We start from the raw sequence: 15507 nt of genomic DNA on the forward strand, positions 1-15507 counted from the left end.
TCAGCTGCTGTTTCTTCTTGTCTTTTTTTTCCAGTTCTTTGTACCCCACAGGCTTTTTCTCTGAAGATGTTCAAGCCTCAGTAAGCACAAATAATAAAAGTAATAGTAGCAATAAACCTTTAAAAAAAAAAAAAAAAAAAAAAAAGAAAGAAAAAACTCTGCTGTCTTGTGCTTGCACACAGTTTCCAAATTAGTACCAATTTTTAGGGAGGATGTACAATCGTTAATCTCTAAGGCTTTCAGGTGACACTGAAATATCTGTAATTCAAACAGATGTATCTGGCAATTAGAATCAATCAACATATACAATTTTTTTATTAATTATATAGTTGTATCAGATTCTATAGATAATCCACTGAAGTGAGCTTGTAGAAAAGCAGGGTGATAGCTGGGTTCTATGAAGTTACCAAGTCTAAAGAGATTTACCCTTGGTTGTGGAGATATTTGAATTGGGCAAAGATTTTGCTACAGTACATACGGTCGTACTTGAGGAATATGAAAAGTGTCCCACCACTGTCAGATGCAATAGAAAAAATGTGGTTCTTTAATCTTGCATTAACTCACCTGCTGCAGCCTCTTTGTTAGCAAAGAGCTTATTGTCAACTGCTGAACTTATATCAGAGAACACTTCTTCTTCATCTCTGTCTGCATCAAACTATTAAGAAAAAGAGAAGGTGGCAATCAGACACTACTCACTATTTGGCTGATCATCAGTGTGTAATCTCAAGCCTTCTTAATTCATTAGGAATCTAATTTTCTCGGTTCTGTCCATTGCAAATTTAAAGTACGATTCATCTTAGTTTTGACTAAACCATTTGTCAGGAACAAACTATAGTAAAATTAACTAGGTCTCAGAAAATGAAATTTCAAAGCAAAAAAGCAATACTTATAATATCTATTACATGTTTTAGGTGATTGAAAAAAAAAATGACAGTGTATTGACCATTTATTTTCACCTCTTCTCAGAGGCAGTGCAATTAACTATGTATGATTTATAAGAAAAACATTTTCAGGAACCTCTGACTTATCAGACAGCAATTTGTGTAATCTGTGTGTTTTCAAGTAGTTATGCAAAATTCTCATGCAAAGGTGAAGTATTTTTGAAAGCACATCTGTGATATAGAAAATAAAGCTTTCCTTGCTTTAGCACTAGCACGGAGTGTACTGGCTTAGTTATAAAGTAGGGAGAAAATGATAAATAATTCATTTATTTAAACGTTGAATTCTTTTCATTTATCCTGTCTCTTGGTAGTCTGACACTGCATCTCCCAAGTATTCTTTCAGCTCTCTCCAGCTGGTGTTCTCATGGCCAGGTGACACTGTTCATCAGTTTGGGCTTTTTTCTGGTTCGTTAGTTTTCTTTTCCTTAAAATATTTAACAAAATTCGTTCACTTAGATCATTGTTTGCTGAGCTTTATTGGAAGAAAAACTGAGTACTTTTTATCACTCTTGCTTTTAAATTTTTCTTATTTCTTGAAACGGAGGCCAGCTACATGACTATGAAAAAAGGGAAACAGGAACCTCCTGTTACTGAGGAGTTACAAATAATGCCACATGAGATGCCTCTCATTCAGTGAATGCCCACTGAGTAAAAATTGCTATTTTCAGTCACTTTGTATCTTTAGTGTAATATATCTTAAGATGATGAAACCAACCACGGGGCAAAAAGCATCATGTTACTGGTTGCAGATTGGTGAACTTTGGTGCATTCATTCTTCCAAGTCTGAAATGGTTGAGCACCTTTTCAGATATCTCACCAGTACCTGTTTCAAAAAAACATGGTTTAGAAAAAAAAAAAAAAAAAAAAAAAAATCACAGACAAGGAAAGGCTCTGGAGAGAGAAATTCAAACCCCATTAGAATCTTGGCTGCTGACATTCATAGAAACTAAGTATTTTTCCCAATATCTATTACAAAGTACGGCACAACAGTTAATAAGTAGATTACAGAGATACTGAATTGTGTATCTAACACCCAGCATTGTCAAACCAGCATCAGTCTTTTCACTGTATTTTATGATGACCTATGTGGTATCTATACTACTTAATTAAGCTGGTCTGTCACTGGCTAGTGAAATTTGCTTTCTTAGAGAGTTTTCTACCAGCATCTCAGGGTAAATCTAGAAACAGATCAGCCCAAAACTCAGATTATTATTATTATTGGAGTTATTATTTACAGTGGTAGGTTTCAGAAATAGTCAAAAAAATATGGAAAGAACATTAAAGAGACAAAGACTGATTCTACTGACTTAGAGCTATGTGAATGAAAGAAAATAGAAACCTGTGGGAAGCCAGAGTATATTAGAGAGAAGCAACTGTTATAAAACATCTGCTGCCAACAGGTTAAGCTCTCAAAACCTGAGTACTTAAATGGGTACAAGCTCTGTTTTGAATCTGTAATATCTTAATAGATTTATGCTTAGCTCAGCCCAACAAGTTGTTTCTATCATGGACGAACCTGCTTTTATTGTCAATGCATGGAATTTTCAGATTGCTTTTTAAAATTGATTTTGTGGCTCTGACTCTGAGGAGCACTCAGGAAGTTCCTCCTGTGATGAAGTATGGTTGTCTGCCTGTCTGGACAGACATACATCTAATTTTGAGGAGGAGTTTTGCCATCCTGTTGAGTGTTGATTGAAGCACGAAGTGTTATTGCTTATTTAAACTTGCTTGCATTTTCCTATTGGATTTCATCTTCATTTGTGCCAAAACTGAGGCTTGTGGAAGAAGAGGTCTTAAGTGAAATGTTAAGCTGCTGTTGGGTGATTTATTGTCAATGCAGAAAAGAGCATCTTAGGAATTTCCTCCTTCGTAAGGAAGGTATTATCTCTGTGAATTCTTTTGTATTGGCTTCTTCTTAGGAAGCGTGGGAGTGGGCATTTCTGTCTCTTCTCGGTTAAAAAAAAAGCAAAACACCATGCATTTCATTAAATATGCTAAGGAAGACAAGTCATCTAACATCTATGGTATCTATAGGCACAAAACCCAGTACGTTGTAATCAGGTTGTTTGATCCTTACTGTGCAGGTCACATCACACTTGGAGAGATGACTGGCTTACTTTCTCATTAGTAGCATTCCTTTGAGTAATTCAGTTTACCATGAAAAAAGTACAATCAATCTCAGTATGTTCTGAAGGTTCCTAGAACTTGAAACATCAACTTCCCCATTCAAAGAACACCAGCTGTGCTCCAGCATTTTTAAAATCTGAGCTTTGTAATGAAATCCTATATTGTGACCTAAAGAAAACCAATTATTTGAAGCTTGCACATAGGCTCATTTTTCTGCTTGCAAAATAAGAATTGTAATACCCTCAGCCACAGGAAGGCAAGGTGGCTTTCACAGAAAAAATGTTTTTTAAAGAAAATAAGTATCCGTGTGAGTTCTGTACTTCATTGAATTGCTAAACATTTTAAAATGAAATCCTTTGGCAATTATTGGAGCCCTGAATAAAACATAAAAGGTACTCAAACAACACTATTCACAAAGAACAAACAGCAGCAAAACTCTTGATTTTTACTGGAACATGTCTAAATCAATAGGTTGATTTCCTTACTGAAAACAAAACCCTACCTGCTTCAAAACACAGCTCTTTGCAGAAGAAAAAAAAAAAAAATTATCTACTGGGATCTTTATGGATGGCTCTTCTTTCTTCTCTGTGAAGTCAGTGGAGTTTGAAGTCTCACCCTACAGTTTTCCCCTTGAAAAGGCACTAATGAGGTTTCTGTACCTATCTGTTTGGCTGGGGCAGGCAAAGAGGGAGGAGCTGAGAGGACAGGAGAATCGCACCTGTTTTAGAGACCTGGCCAAAACTCTGAGCCAACAGGATTTTTCTGAAAAATATCCAAAGCATGTTCGGTGTAAGAACTTAGAGAAGTGTTTTCTCCATACTAACACACACAAGTAGGAGCTGCAGGGCAGCAATCTCCACATCACTTGCTAGTCTTGCTTCCAAGATCTATCTCCTTGCGATTTAGGACAGTATGAGAGGCTTTCTCTACCTGTCTCCATCATCTCAGTATTGTTGCACCTCCTCTTCTTCCTGTTCCTTTCAAAACGAAGCTAGCAATCCTAACACACAAATACCATTATTTGGTAGGATGTGAGTTTACATTTACACCTACATTTTAAATAACTGGTCTAGGAAGAGAAGTTTGTATATGCTGCTCTCAGAGCCTAAATGATTAGTGTTTCTAAATCCAGGTCATTAGAAGGAGTCTCCCAGGAAAACTGTCTGAGCTGTTGAACATTGTGAGTTGCACTAGTCAAGGATAAATAGTTGAGCTAAAGAAAAAAGTTCACAACCATTTCTTCACGGGTTACCAGGGGTTAAGCCTTGGGAGTACTGGTATGTGAAGGTGAAGCCATTCCATTCAATATGTCACTGGCCCCTGTGGACTGGTTTGCCGTAAGTGACACTACTGGTCTTCACAGGTGATTTATTGAAAATAACAGCCCCCCAAAAAAGAGGAAGATCATAACAGCCTTTCATATTGCAGTAGAGGAAAACTACTTGCAGGCAATTCTGGTTCGTGCACTTTCAAATAATGTTAGAAATTGGGAAAACATAAATCAAGGTAGTTAAATAACATTTGTGACAGTAGATGAAAATCTGTTCTATTTTAGAACATGACAGATGTCGGTGAGAAGAAAATAAGCCATGTTCCAATTAAAATAATAACATCAGGCTAATTGCTCTGTGGCAATATTCCCATCCACCTCAAAAAGAATTTCAGGAGTTGGATGATGAATGCTTTATTTGATTGTCTCACAGGCAGGCAACCACTCCAACAAAAATGCAATTCATACATGCCTGAGTTTTTTCTCAGTCCTTGAAAGATGTATTATGTTACTTGAAGAAATACTTGAAAATATTAAACATTTCAAGGTACTAGTGATCTGATTATTAAACCTAGCTGCTGCAAGTAAGATAGTATTCACATGTACTCTCTTAATCTCTTGATCTTGCCTCAGTAGGGAGCTATTCATCACGTCTTCAAGAGCAGAAGTGAGTACAGAGTGACAAGCCTCTGATCAATGTGGTCAGTGTTGGTCAGGAGAGGGAAAAAAAAAAACAACCAAAAACAAATAACCAGGTACTTTGAGTTGTTCTTTTAAGACATATCCTCATGTACAGACATAATGTTAGTTAAAAAGTGGATTTTTTTCTTGGTTAAAGCAAACTCTGAAGGGAGATTTTTAGTGAACAGTTAAGAAAACAGGTCTTAAGTTGTGCTAATTAGTCATAGAGTATAATTACATAAGCGTATGCACAGGCATATAAGTTCAGAGATGACATCACGTCTTGGTGTTTGGTTTAGAAACGGGTGCTTTTGGATGCCGTGTGCTGGGCTGGTATCCCCAGCTGCTGAACTGGAGGGCCTTCCAGATGGGCAATAAGAATGATGACTTGACTGTTGTATGATTTGGCTGTGCATAAACACTGCAATTACTACAAAAGGCAGGCTTTAGTTTTATTGTTCTTAAAGTGAATTTCCAATATTCCAAGCTAAACTTGAGAGTCTAGTGCCATGGCACACAAAAAGTGTGGGATGTTCTGGCAGTTTAATTGCTTTCACAGTAAAATTATGTGAAGCCAGGATCCACCTGTATAATGTGGAACAGCAGGATGCCAAGTAAATGGTATTTCTTATTTGAAAACACAATTAACAGTTAGCAGTAGTAATATGCTATCTTTACAGGTTTATTCAGAGTAATAGTATTTGATAGACAGAAAAAAAGGGAGAAATCCTACCTTTCTGCTGTGATTATGCATTGTGACTTGTATTCATTTTTATGTCTTACTGTGTCTCTATAGAACTCAGGAAAACATTCAGCCTGAGGGTGAGAGATCACCTTAATTTTTCCTCCACTGGGTCTGGAAGAAATTGTATTTTTACTGTACTGCACCTAACCCTAAAGGAAGGCACAAACTGGATTTCAGTCAAATGTGGTCAGATGCTGTCCAAATTCCCACAGCATTAATTAATAACTTGTTATTTCTTAATATTCAGTATTCTTTTTTTTACCTCTTACAGTACAGGATTTCATAGTGATACTGCAAATTCTGCAGCATTTATGTAAAATGCAGTATTTTGAAACCTAGAAAAAGGCCAGAACTGTACAAATATGCTGTGTGAAGCCCAGTCAACAGCAGCTGTTGTTGGCAGTTTGCTATATACATCTCAGTGACACTACAGATCTAGAATCACTTGACTCATCTCCAAATATCTCCTGTGCTGCATTAGACAAATACTTCAGTGTTCCCATTCCCACAGACCCCAGCAGAATAATAGCTCTTATTACAAATATGTGATTTCCTAGAAAAGGTCATACACTCAACAACTGTAAATCACATAAGGCAATTAAAACAAATTTAAAAAAAAAAAAAAAATCAGAGAAATAAAATACATTCCTTCCCAGAAATGTATCTTCTTCCAGTGATACTTTGCTTCAGTGAAAAGCATTGGTATTGCTGCTAAATGCCTCAAATATTTCCCTTTCAAGATCAACAATATTTCTTCTGTTGGCTTTTGTAGCAGAGATTCTGAACAAAACTACTAAAATACTGCAGACTGGTATTTTTGCATTAAATAACCTCAAAACTGCTACTATCAAAATATGATTTTTGCCTGCACATTGTCTGATCTTTCTAAGAAGGGATGCTACCAAATGAAAGCTAACATGAGAAGTCCTCCTTAATCTCAGTTGCATATTGAAGTATGAGAAATAGACTTGGATCCAAGGACAAGTATGGGATCTACCATAAACCTAAAGATTAGCTGATAAAGTTTTTTAATATGTTAAATCTGTGTTCAATTGGTGAAATATCTTGATGTTTGTAGGTGTCACTTGGGAAGTATAGGTGGTTTGATCCGGAGTTGCTCAAGGCCTTGCTGGATGGGGCAACCTGATCTAGTTAGTATTTGATTTAGTGGTTGGCAATGCTGTCTGGGGCAGTGGGGTTGGAACTCTGAGGCCCCTTCCAATCCAAGCCATTCTGTGATTCTAATGTTCCAAGTGGAATTTCAGATTGTAAGAACTGTAGAACATTTGAACATTACTGACTTCTCCTTGGAAGAAAAAAGAAAAAGCTACTTCTCAGCCAAATGTTTCCTGTGTGTGTAAATAAATTCTGATCTAGGGTAAACAGTATTTCCACTGGTGATCTCTATACCAATCAACTTCATAAAAACACTGGACTTATTGACAATAACCCCTTCCCTATTCTTCTTGAGTTGAAGAGCATTACATTTTGATCAACTGTTACTGTTTGTTTCTAGGAGCATGACTTGTACCAAATTTGGGATAATGTTGAGCAAATGTCAGTTTGAGCTTAGGATTGGCTTGTAAAACCAGCTTCCAATTGTGCTGCCTCAGGAAGGACATGAATTTGTTTCCTGAAGCAAGAAGCGAACGTACTGCTATTTTAATTTCTGTACCAGAAAGTTCTGTTTAGTTGTCTAAATTATTGGAGCATGTTGTTTCCGAGCACTAAGGAGACTATTTGATTTATAAATGAAAGCTGGCAAGCTAAGGAGATAAAGACGAGCTACTGCTTTAGTCATCATGGAATGTGACATTCCTCCATGTTGTATGCATGTTTTGAAAATGAACGCAGAACAAAATCCCACATGATTATGTAGGTTGAAAGCATTTTTTTTTAAATACCATAACTAGAAAAGTGGACAAAGTGGACCTGAATGACGTAATTTAACTTTTCAAAAGCTTACGACTCAGAGGTTACGAAATGAAGCAATTGTAGGGAAACACTAAGTAATATCATGAATTTAAAAGTGAGAAAGACAACGTGACAAATCTGTGAGGGATGCCTTGCCAACAGGGTAGCAGGCAGAATGGCCACTTCTTTGATCAAGGAAACAGAAAACACAAATCAGAAAACTAGAGCAGCTCACTTACTTCAGGTAAGAAAATGAAGTCTGTGAAGAGATACTGGCAAGAAAAGCATGTATTGTGGCTATAGGGTAAGCCTACAGAGAAAAATGGAAAAATTATGTTGCTTCATTTGAATCTTTCTAATTTTGGGCATTTCATTTGAGCTAAGTGAATTATAGCATACAGAAATATATAACTCTAGCACTTGAGATATAATACCATAGGTTAATAGATTGAGATATAGCTTGTTGCAGAAAAAACAAGCCAAGTAACCTATACTGTGTATTTATACATCATTTATACATCACAACTCTCTTTTTCTCTGGTTTAGACAGAAAATTACAACTTTTGATATACTAAGGGAGAACCCACTGCCTTACTCTTTGTAAATATTAATTATCTTATAAGCTTTGGGTCTTCTCTGTATTACAATGGCTTCTGGATAGTATTCACTGTCAATACAGCTACTTTACCATTGCTGTATTTTTCTGTTGGATGATACTACATCATGGAGTTTCTTACACAGTAGTTGATGTCACTGCCATCTGGTAAAATGGCAGGTGAAGGACTATCTGTGAAGCCTCTAACTTTTCATTTTCTAAGGGCTTTTTTTTCTTTTTTCCCTGGCTGTTTCTTTAAAACTGCTTAAGTGGAATAATTTCAGTCACTCAGCTGTGCAGTGATATTCATTTCTACTGGGACTCAGAAAAAACATGGGCAGCAAACCGCAGAATCAGAAGTGTCATCAAAGAGTCTGCTTCTGTCGTGTGTCAGCTCAGAGTTCATGAAAGGCATCTCTTCCCTTCAGCCTTCACTACTGTTGTAGTACTGACTTCAATTCAAATTCTGACAGGAAATAATGGCTATTTAGAACATTTTTAAATTATCCTTTGCTTTTGATTTCTTTTCTTTTATTATTAAAATTGTTATTAATAAAATTATTATTAAAATGGTTCACGTTATTCAGAAATGGCATAAGCTCTGGCATGCTTATGGATACTGAAAAACAGGATAGGCTTGGATGCAGTTTAGGCTTTGGGAGAAATCCTTAATTTGATTGTATTTTGTGCTTCTAAATACTTGACAAACAGCCACACAATTACAACTATGAATTTATGCACGTTTATGTTAGCAACTGAAAGCAATAACAATTGAAGAACAACTGAAAAAGCTTCAGTACAAGCTTATGGAAGCTAAGTGAGAGCAACTCAAAGTGAAAATGGGTACTTCTGCATGATTCTTAGATAAAGGACATACAGGAAATGAGATGTATAAGATGAATTCTAGATTATCTGTTTCTTATATTGCCAAGATTTTTTGAAAAGTGGCAGTGTGAATGGGTAGAAACAGTGTAGTCTTTATTTTGAATACATCCAGTAGTGAAAAGAAGATTAAGATGCAAACCATATGAGAAGAACAAGCTTACTATTAAGTTGTGTGATGGTTAATACCAATTCATGATACTAGGCTCAAAGATATTTTTCTTTCCTTTTTTTTTTTTCTGTTTAAGAAAAAATTCCAATGAAACAGAAGACATTCAAGGAAATGAAGATTTCTTTATCTTTGCAGTGAAATTACTTGGAATGTAGAAAAAAAATTTAAAAAATCACAATAATTAACAAATAATCATTATTAAAGTTCCAATTCCACCCTTTTGCATGTGATAAATACTACTAAATCTCACAGCTTTTATGGAGTATTATATCAAACACTGTAAAAAAAAGTTCATACTAATGGCCATGTTATGCTATATATGATATATGTTAAGCAATGTCAACTCTGACTCACTCTAAAAGTAAACTTGTGATAATTTGTAGATCAAAGACAAGATTTGTGAAGTTTTCCAGAAAGTTTAGATTCTAGTTGTTAAAAGAAGGTGTCAAAGTCTTAAGTTGAAACAATAGATCTCTGTATGTATAACAATATCTGATTGTAGCCCCTTAAAGGGGAAGATATGCTTGGAGATGAAACATCTCCAGGCTGTTCTGAAGTTGTCTTTCTGGATGTCTGGCTTTAGTATGTGCTTCCACACAATTTCTTTGCCTTCAGAAAATTCAGATGGGGGAAAAAAATGAAAACTTACTGTAGGATGACTATATTATCCTCTTTGGATCTGAGCAAGAGTGGCATCTTCATTCAAAAGATGTTTCCAATTACTACTAACATTTAGGTAACATGAATCAACTATTTCTTCCTTGTCTGTAACGCTATGTTATTGCATAAGCATTGTGAAGCCTAAATGACATGTTTCAATGCCAATCAGTAGACACTGTTTTTGGACACCTGGTGCATATGTTTGCTCAGAGCACTATTAGTGACAACTCCTACTGACACTGGTGAGAAAGCAAAAATCAATTTTACACCTTTCTGAGGATATACACATCTCATTTTTCTCTTTGTGGAATTGCCCTGATGTGAACAAATTATAATGTATTCCTTTTTCTATGACAAACATAGATTAGGATCTCAATGCTTCACATTTTGTTATTACTGTTTTTGTCCTGAGTACAAAGTCCGCCTCAAATAAACTTACTGAAATTTTGCAGGATGCTGTTTTAATTTACATTCCTGCAAACAACAGAAGTTTCAACAGAAGGGAAGCACTAATGTAAAGAATGAAAGAAGAAATATTGTCTTTGAAAAGCATGCTTTTGCTCATCACTTTTCCTCAACCTTTCTTGGTTTACTTTGGCTCAAGACATTTGACTCATAAATAATGCGAGTGACAAACTTTTCTCATACACCCTTCATAGAAGTGTGTTGTTGCAAATGAATAAATCTAGTAAGTATCAACTTTGAAAATCCTGTTAGAATCAGTGAACAGTGCCAATTTACACCAGTTTATGATCTGAGCATTTAATGTAGAAGGGCACTTTTCTCTATGATTGAGTTTTTAACTAAAATAAGAGAGACATTTAACTAATTGTTTCAATGATTCCCCACTGCCTGAGCAAGCAATAACAATTCAGAAATTCTAAAAAAAGCTAAATCAAAACATCAGATAGAGAGCTTCAAAATCCAGCCATAAATTCATGAGTGAGATAACAGTAATGATTCCTGCCCTTATAACTTGATACAATTCTGTGTATTTTAAATTCATTTGACTGAGAAAGCCAATAGTTGTCATAACAAATCTGCAAGTAAAAGGAGGCAAACAAGCTTTAAGATTATTATGTTGCCTTCAAAAAAATCACTGACAACTGTATAAAATGAACCACCTCAATGATGCAGAAGCAAGCTTTCAGAATAAAAACTTAGATTAATCAATGTTAAGGTTGGAAGAGAGGACTACAATCATTTAGCCTGTCCTTTTTGGGTAACGTAGATAAAATAATTTGCCAATAGTGTATGCATAAAGCTCACAACTGCTGTTCTGAGCTGTAAGCTTGATTTCTAGAATAATACCCTCTGCTGAGGTAAATGACTGGGAATAACAGTAGATGTGCATATGAAATCTTGGCTCTCTAATGTTTAGTCCACGTTTATTTTACCTCAATTTTCAGTAAATGGGATTGAAGCTCCCAGCTCTCCATAGCAGATTTTTAAACAATTAACTGGTCTCACTTGTGTACTGTGAAAAGTGGTGCATGCACAAGCCAGCAGCAATGACATTGCAAATGGCAATCTGGCCTCCCCCTCTTAAAACAGAGCATTGGCAACTACTCAACGTTCCAGCTGCTACAATAACGGGCAGTTGTTTAATCAGAATTCTTTGTTTTCATTGTGATTTCTTTAATGTATGTAGCTATGCATTAAAAGCCTTTCAGTTAGTAACTCTGGAGTGTGCCACAGCACATTGAGTCAGTGGATTTCAGTAGGAGATGATGTGAATATCAGTTCTCTGAGCTTTTAACACCTGTTTTTCATAAGATCAACGTGGAAGTTCTAAAATCAGGCCGTTAATTTCATGCTTTTTTCTGCTATGAAATTGTAATTCAGTAAATAAGTTGTGAAAAACAGGTTCTGACAACTGTACGTACCTGAACATGATGTTCATAATGTTTGTTCCTGACTGAAACACCACCAGAGATGATGGATAAGGTCCTTTCTTCTTATTCTTTCTGCTTGTGACTTGTCTAATTGTCATCACTTCATAAGCTTGCTCAGTTAAATACAAATTCTCATTGTAAAACATAGCACTGCATTCAGTATAAAGCGTAAACAACTTATTTTTCCAAATGGAAAAAAAATCAACTAGAAGGCTATCTTTGTGCAGTTAACCTCATGTAGCAGCAATATTTCTAACAGAAGTTCACTGTCTTTTCGTGGGTTGAGGGGTATGATGTGGGAGGTGTCAGATATTTTTGTTTCCAAGTGTTTTTTTGAAGGAATTGTTGCAGTGACTGGAACTGGTGACTGCATTCCATGCTGTCATTATTGTCAACAAAGAAGGCATACAATTTTTATTAGCTTGGACTCCAGTGATTTAGCTCCCAGTAACTTTTGAAGCTCACTGTCCCAACTTCCAGAGAGCCGTAATCTCTAACTTCTAGCAGTTCTGAGGCTGGTCTGTACTGTAGAACAAGAAGATCCTAATTATTTGTAAAGCTTACTCTGTATTAAAATTACACCAGGGGAATAGGAGAGCTAACTGAATATACATCCCCTGACAAAGGAAATTCTGCATGGTCCTATTCACACTAACCAATTTCCAACTTCCATTAATAGCCCTCCATTTGGCATGTTGACTTCTGTCTTCTTCCAGTACAGAAAGCAAGAACCTGCAGAGAGCCCCTTTATCTATGTTCCCTGTGCAAGCAATTGATTTCACACACCTGCTGATTTTTAACAGATTCCCTGATGTGAACTCAAGCACTCTTTTACCTTAAATAGTGAGGAGCCTGGACACTTGCCTATGATTTATTTTGCAGGTTTCCTACATACTCTTGTCTCAGAGCTGTACCATTTTTATAAATACATAAATTATAAATATGTTATCAGAGTGGGGTTACAACAAATTGTTTTGCACCCTTAATAATAGGCTATCAAATAAATTCCACTGAAAGTTATTTCTAGCATAGCTGCCTGGTGAACTGAGGGTCAAAGATCATCTGAACATCTGTCAAAAAAATACTGGCATTGTTTCTGTTACCAAGTCCTAACCTAAACTGTGAGAGAATATCTACATCTGTACAAATTGTTCTGTATAACTTCTTCTGTTATAACTCTCATTCTTTAAAATTTAGTGCTTTTCTAAGAGATACCCTCCTGCAGGTAGTTAAAGATATAACAAACGGTTCTCAGAACCAAAACAAACTGACTTCAGAATTCACGTGGCTCCTGACCCTCTTTCTAAATTCAAGAGATATGAGAGAATAAGAATTGTAATAGATAAAGAAAAGCTTCTGTTCACACTACAGGTCTTGATCTCATTAGTGTCTTGCATCCATGAGGGGAATCAAAGTTGAAAGCTGATGTACCCACAAAACCTTTGATGACCCTTACGGCAGTTACAGCAGGCTGAGGCAATGCACGTAGTTGAAGAAGAGAAGAAAATTGTGATAATGTTCTTGTAAAAAGAAAACAAAAACAGAAATAAGCAGTACTGAATATAAGTGAAATAGGTAGAATATTTCTAGCAAAATTTGTGGGATAAGACTTTGGGATACAAAGAGGGTTATTGAAACTATTTTCAGTGTATTACGGAGTGAGAAATTTAATAAGCAACTTGAATGTAAACTGCATTGCCCACATTCTAGGTTCCCTTTCTGTAAGGGCTCTGCGCTTACACAGAATTTTGTTCATTTTAGTAGAGAAGACCAAAAGAGCACAGAAGATGGAATGCAATAGGAAACTAGTGAAAAGAGTATTTTAACATTGCCTAATTGGCCTCTTGCAGTGGTAGGAGATAGAGATGACACAGGCACTATAGAAGGTATATTATTAATGAAACACAGTGAATGGTAAAAAGCAGGAAATGACCTGACAGGACAGAGAATTTTGAAGTGCTAGTCTTGAAAATGTGGTTGTAAAATTTTAATTTGACTTTGTGGTCAAAAGCGGGAGGGAAAATCCAGTGGAAAATGTAAAGAAACTGTTCTAAGATCTGCATAAAAATATTTTTAGCAGAACAGATTAAAGGCTGATTTATTTATAAAAAAAATCCTCGATATATAACCAACAGATGAGAGCGAGACTACTGTCCTCACGCTAGCACTGTCTTGTGCATCGTGTTCCCTGAGTCAGACAATATGAGAGCAGCTGTTCAGCTTTCTTAGTTCTTCACCAAAACTGTAGCAGTATCTAACCATTGTTGAACCTAAATGCTGAAATAAGACATGAGAATGCTAGAGAAAAAAGCAACAGTGTTCCAGAACATTAGCTGCATCACTTTTTGCTGACAATCTGAGCATCTCCTTCATTTTGACACTTTCCTGAGCATTCACAAATGTTAATAAATTTACCTTTACAACGCATTAAAAAATGAGAAGGGGAAATCTTTTGTCTGTTTTTGATGTAGTGAATCCACAGAAAAAATAAAGAAGAGGAGGACCAAAAAAACGCTCCAACAATCAGGATAATATTAGATGGCATGATGAGAGGCCAGTGCACTCAGTTTCACTTCACCCATTTGAATCTAGACTGTGATTGGTATCAGATCAAACATTCAGTTGTCTAGTGCATAAAGAAATAGAAATATTAAGCAGCAGCTAAAGTTACTAGTTTAAGATTCAGGAAATAAGGAAGCTACATACCAGAATATCTAATACCTAATGTAGTTATGTTTTATCAGAGCTGTGAGACTGAGAGCTTGCTGGAGAGAAGAAAGACCTGTTTCTGTTGGTGTAGTAACTTACATAAGCTGGTATCTGAAATTCTTTCATCAATCAAATGTCAGAAAAAGCATTTGGCATAAAATCAGGAAATCATTGAATATAAAGTTTGCACAGAGAAGATCCACCAGCAGTAATCAGAATTAAAAATCACTTATAATTTTTTTGTCTATTTGGGGATTTTAACATAAAAGTGTGACTGAAATGGGCTTCTGGCTCTTCTGCTAGGTCCTCACAAGATCAGGTGCAGTTTAATATAGGAAAATTTCCTCATGGATGCCAGATACTCTTGATCCAATGCAAAAAGTCTTTCCAGAGATTAAGTACTTTTTCTAAGCTGATTTCTTAGCATGAGGCTCCTCTAAATACAAAAAATGAATATTCTGTAAATCTCACTTTAGCTTCTAATTTCCTACTTGTAGTTAATATTCACCCAAAGGACCCAGATTAATTACCTTAAGATGAACAGTTTAAAATGACTTGAAGAATATATAGAGCATGATATTTTAAACATCTCTAGCAGTTCATTTCTCTGCATGAAAACCTGCCTTCATCACTTAGCTTTAGCTCCAGATCTGTAAAAAACAGCCCTGTTAATTTTAAACATGTATTGGTATTCACAGTGCCAGAAATGGATAAAATCTGGGACAGTGTGCCTGTCAGAAACAGCATTCCCTCTCTCTTGTATTCCTAAATCAGTTTTGGACCATGTACTCATCTATAACCAACTATATAGACAGAATTTTTATTTCTGTTTATTTCTTCTTCTTTTTTTTTTTAACATCTTTTTTTTTTTTTTTTTTTTTTTTTTTTTCTGCTTATCAGGGGTTATAGGGCAAGA

The 15507-nt window shown here is 35.8% G+C and overlaps 1 protein-coding gene across 1 annotated transcript in view; it reads right to left on the minus strand.

The window, feature by feature from the left end:
* Nucleotides 1-15507, minus strand: part of AK5 (adenylate kinase 5) — an 83488-nt gene that overhangs the window by 41006 nt on the left and 26975 nt on the right. Inside the window, exon 7 of the mRNA XM_042819089.1 lies at nt 565-655. Coding sequence (XP_042675023.1) covers nt 565-655 — 91 coding nt within the window. The remainder of the gene's footprint in view (nt 1-564; nt 656-15507) is intronic.

The sequence above is a fragment of the Centrocercus urophasianus genome, unplaced genomic scaffold (genome assembly GCF_019232065.1).
Source record: "Centrocercus urophasianus isolate 14NV4802_14NV808 unplaced genomic scaffold, USGS_Curo_1.0 seq_18, whole genome shotgun sequence".
Taxonomy (NCBI): domain Eukaryota; kingdom Metazoa; phylum Chordata; class Aves; order Galliformes; family Phasianidae; genus Centrocercus; species Centrocercus urophasianus.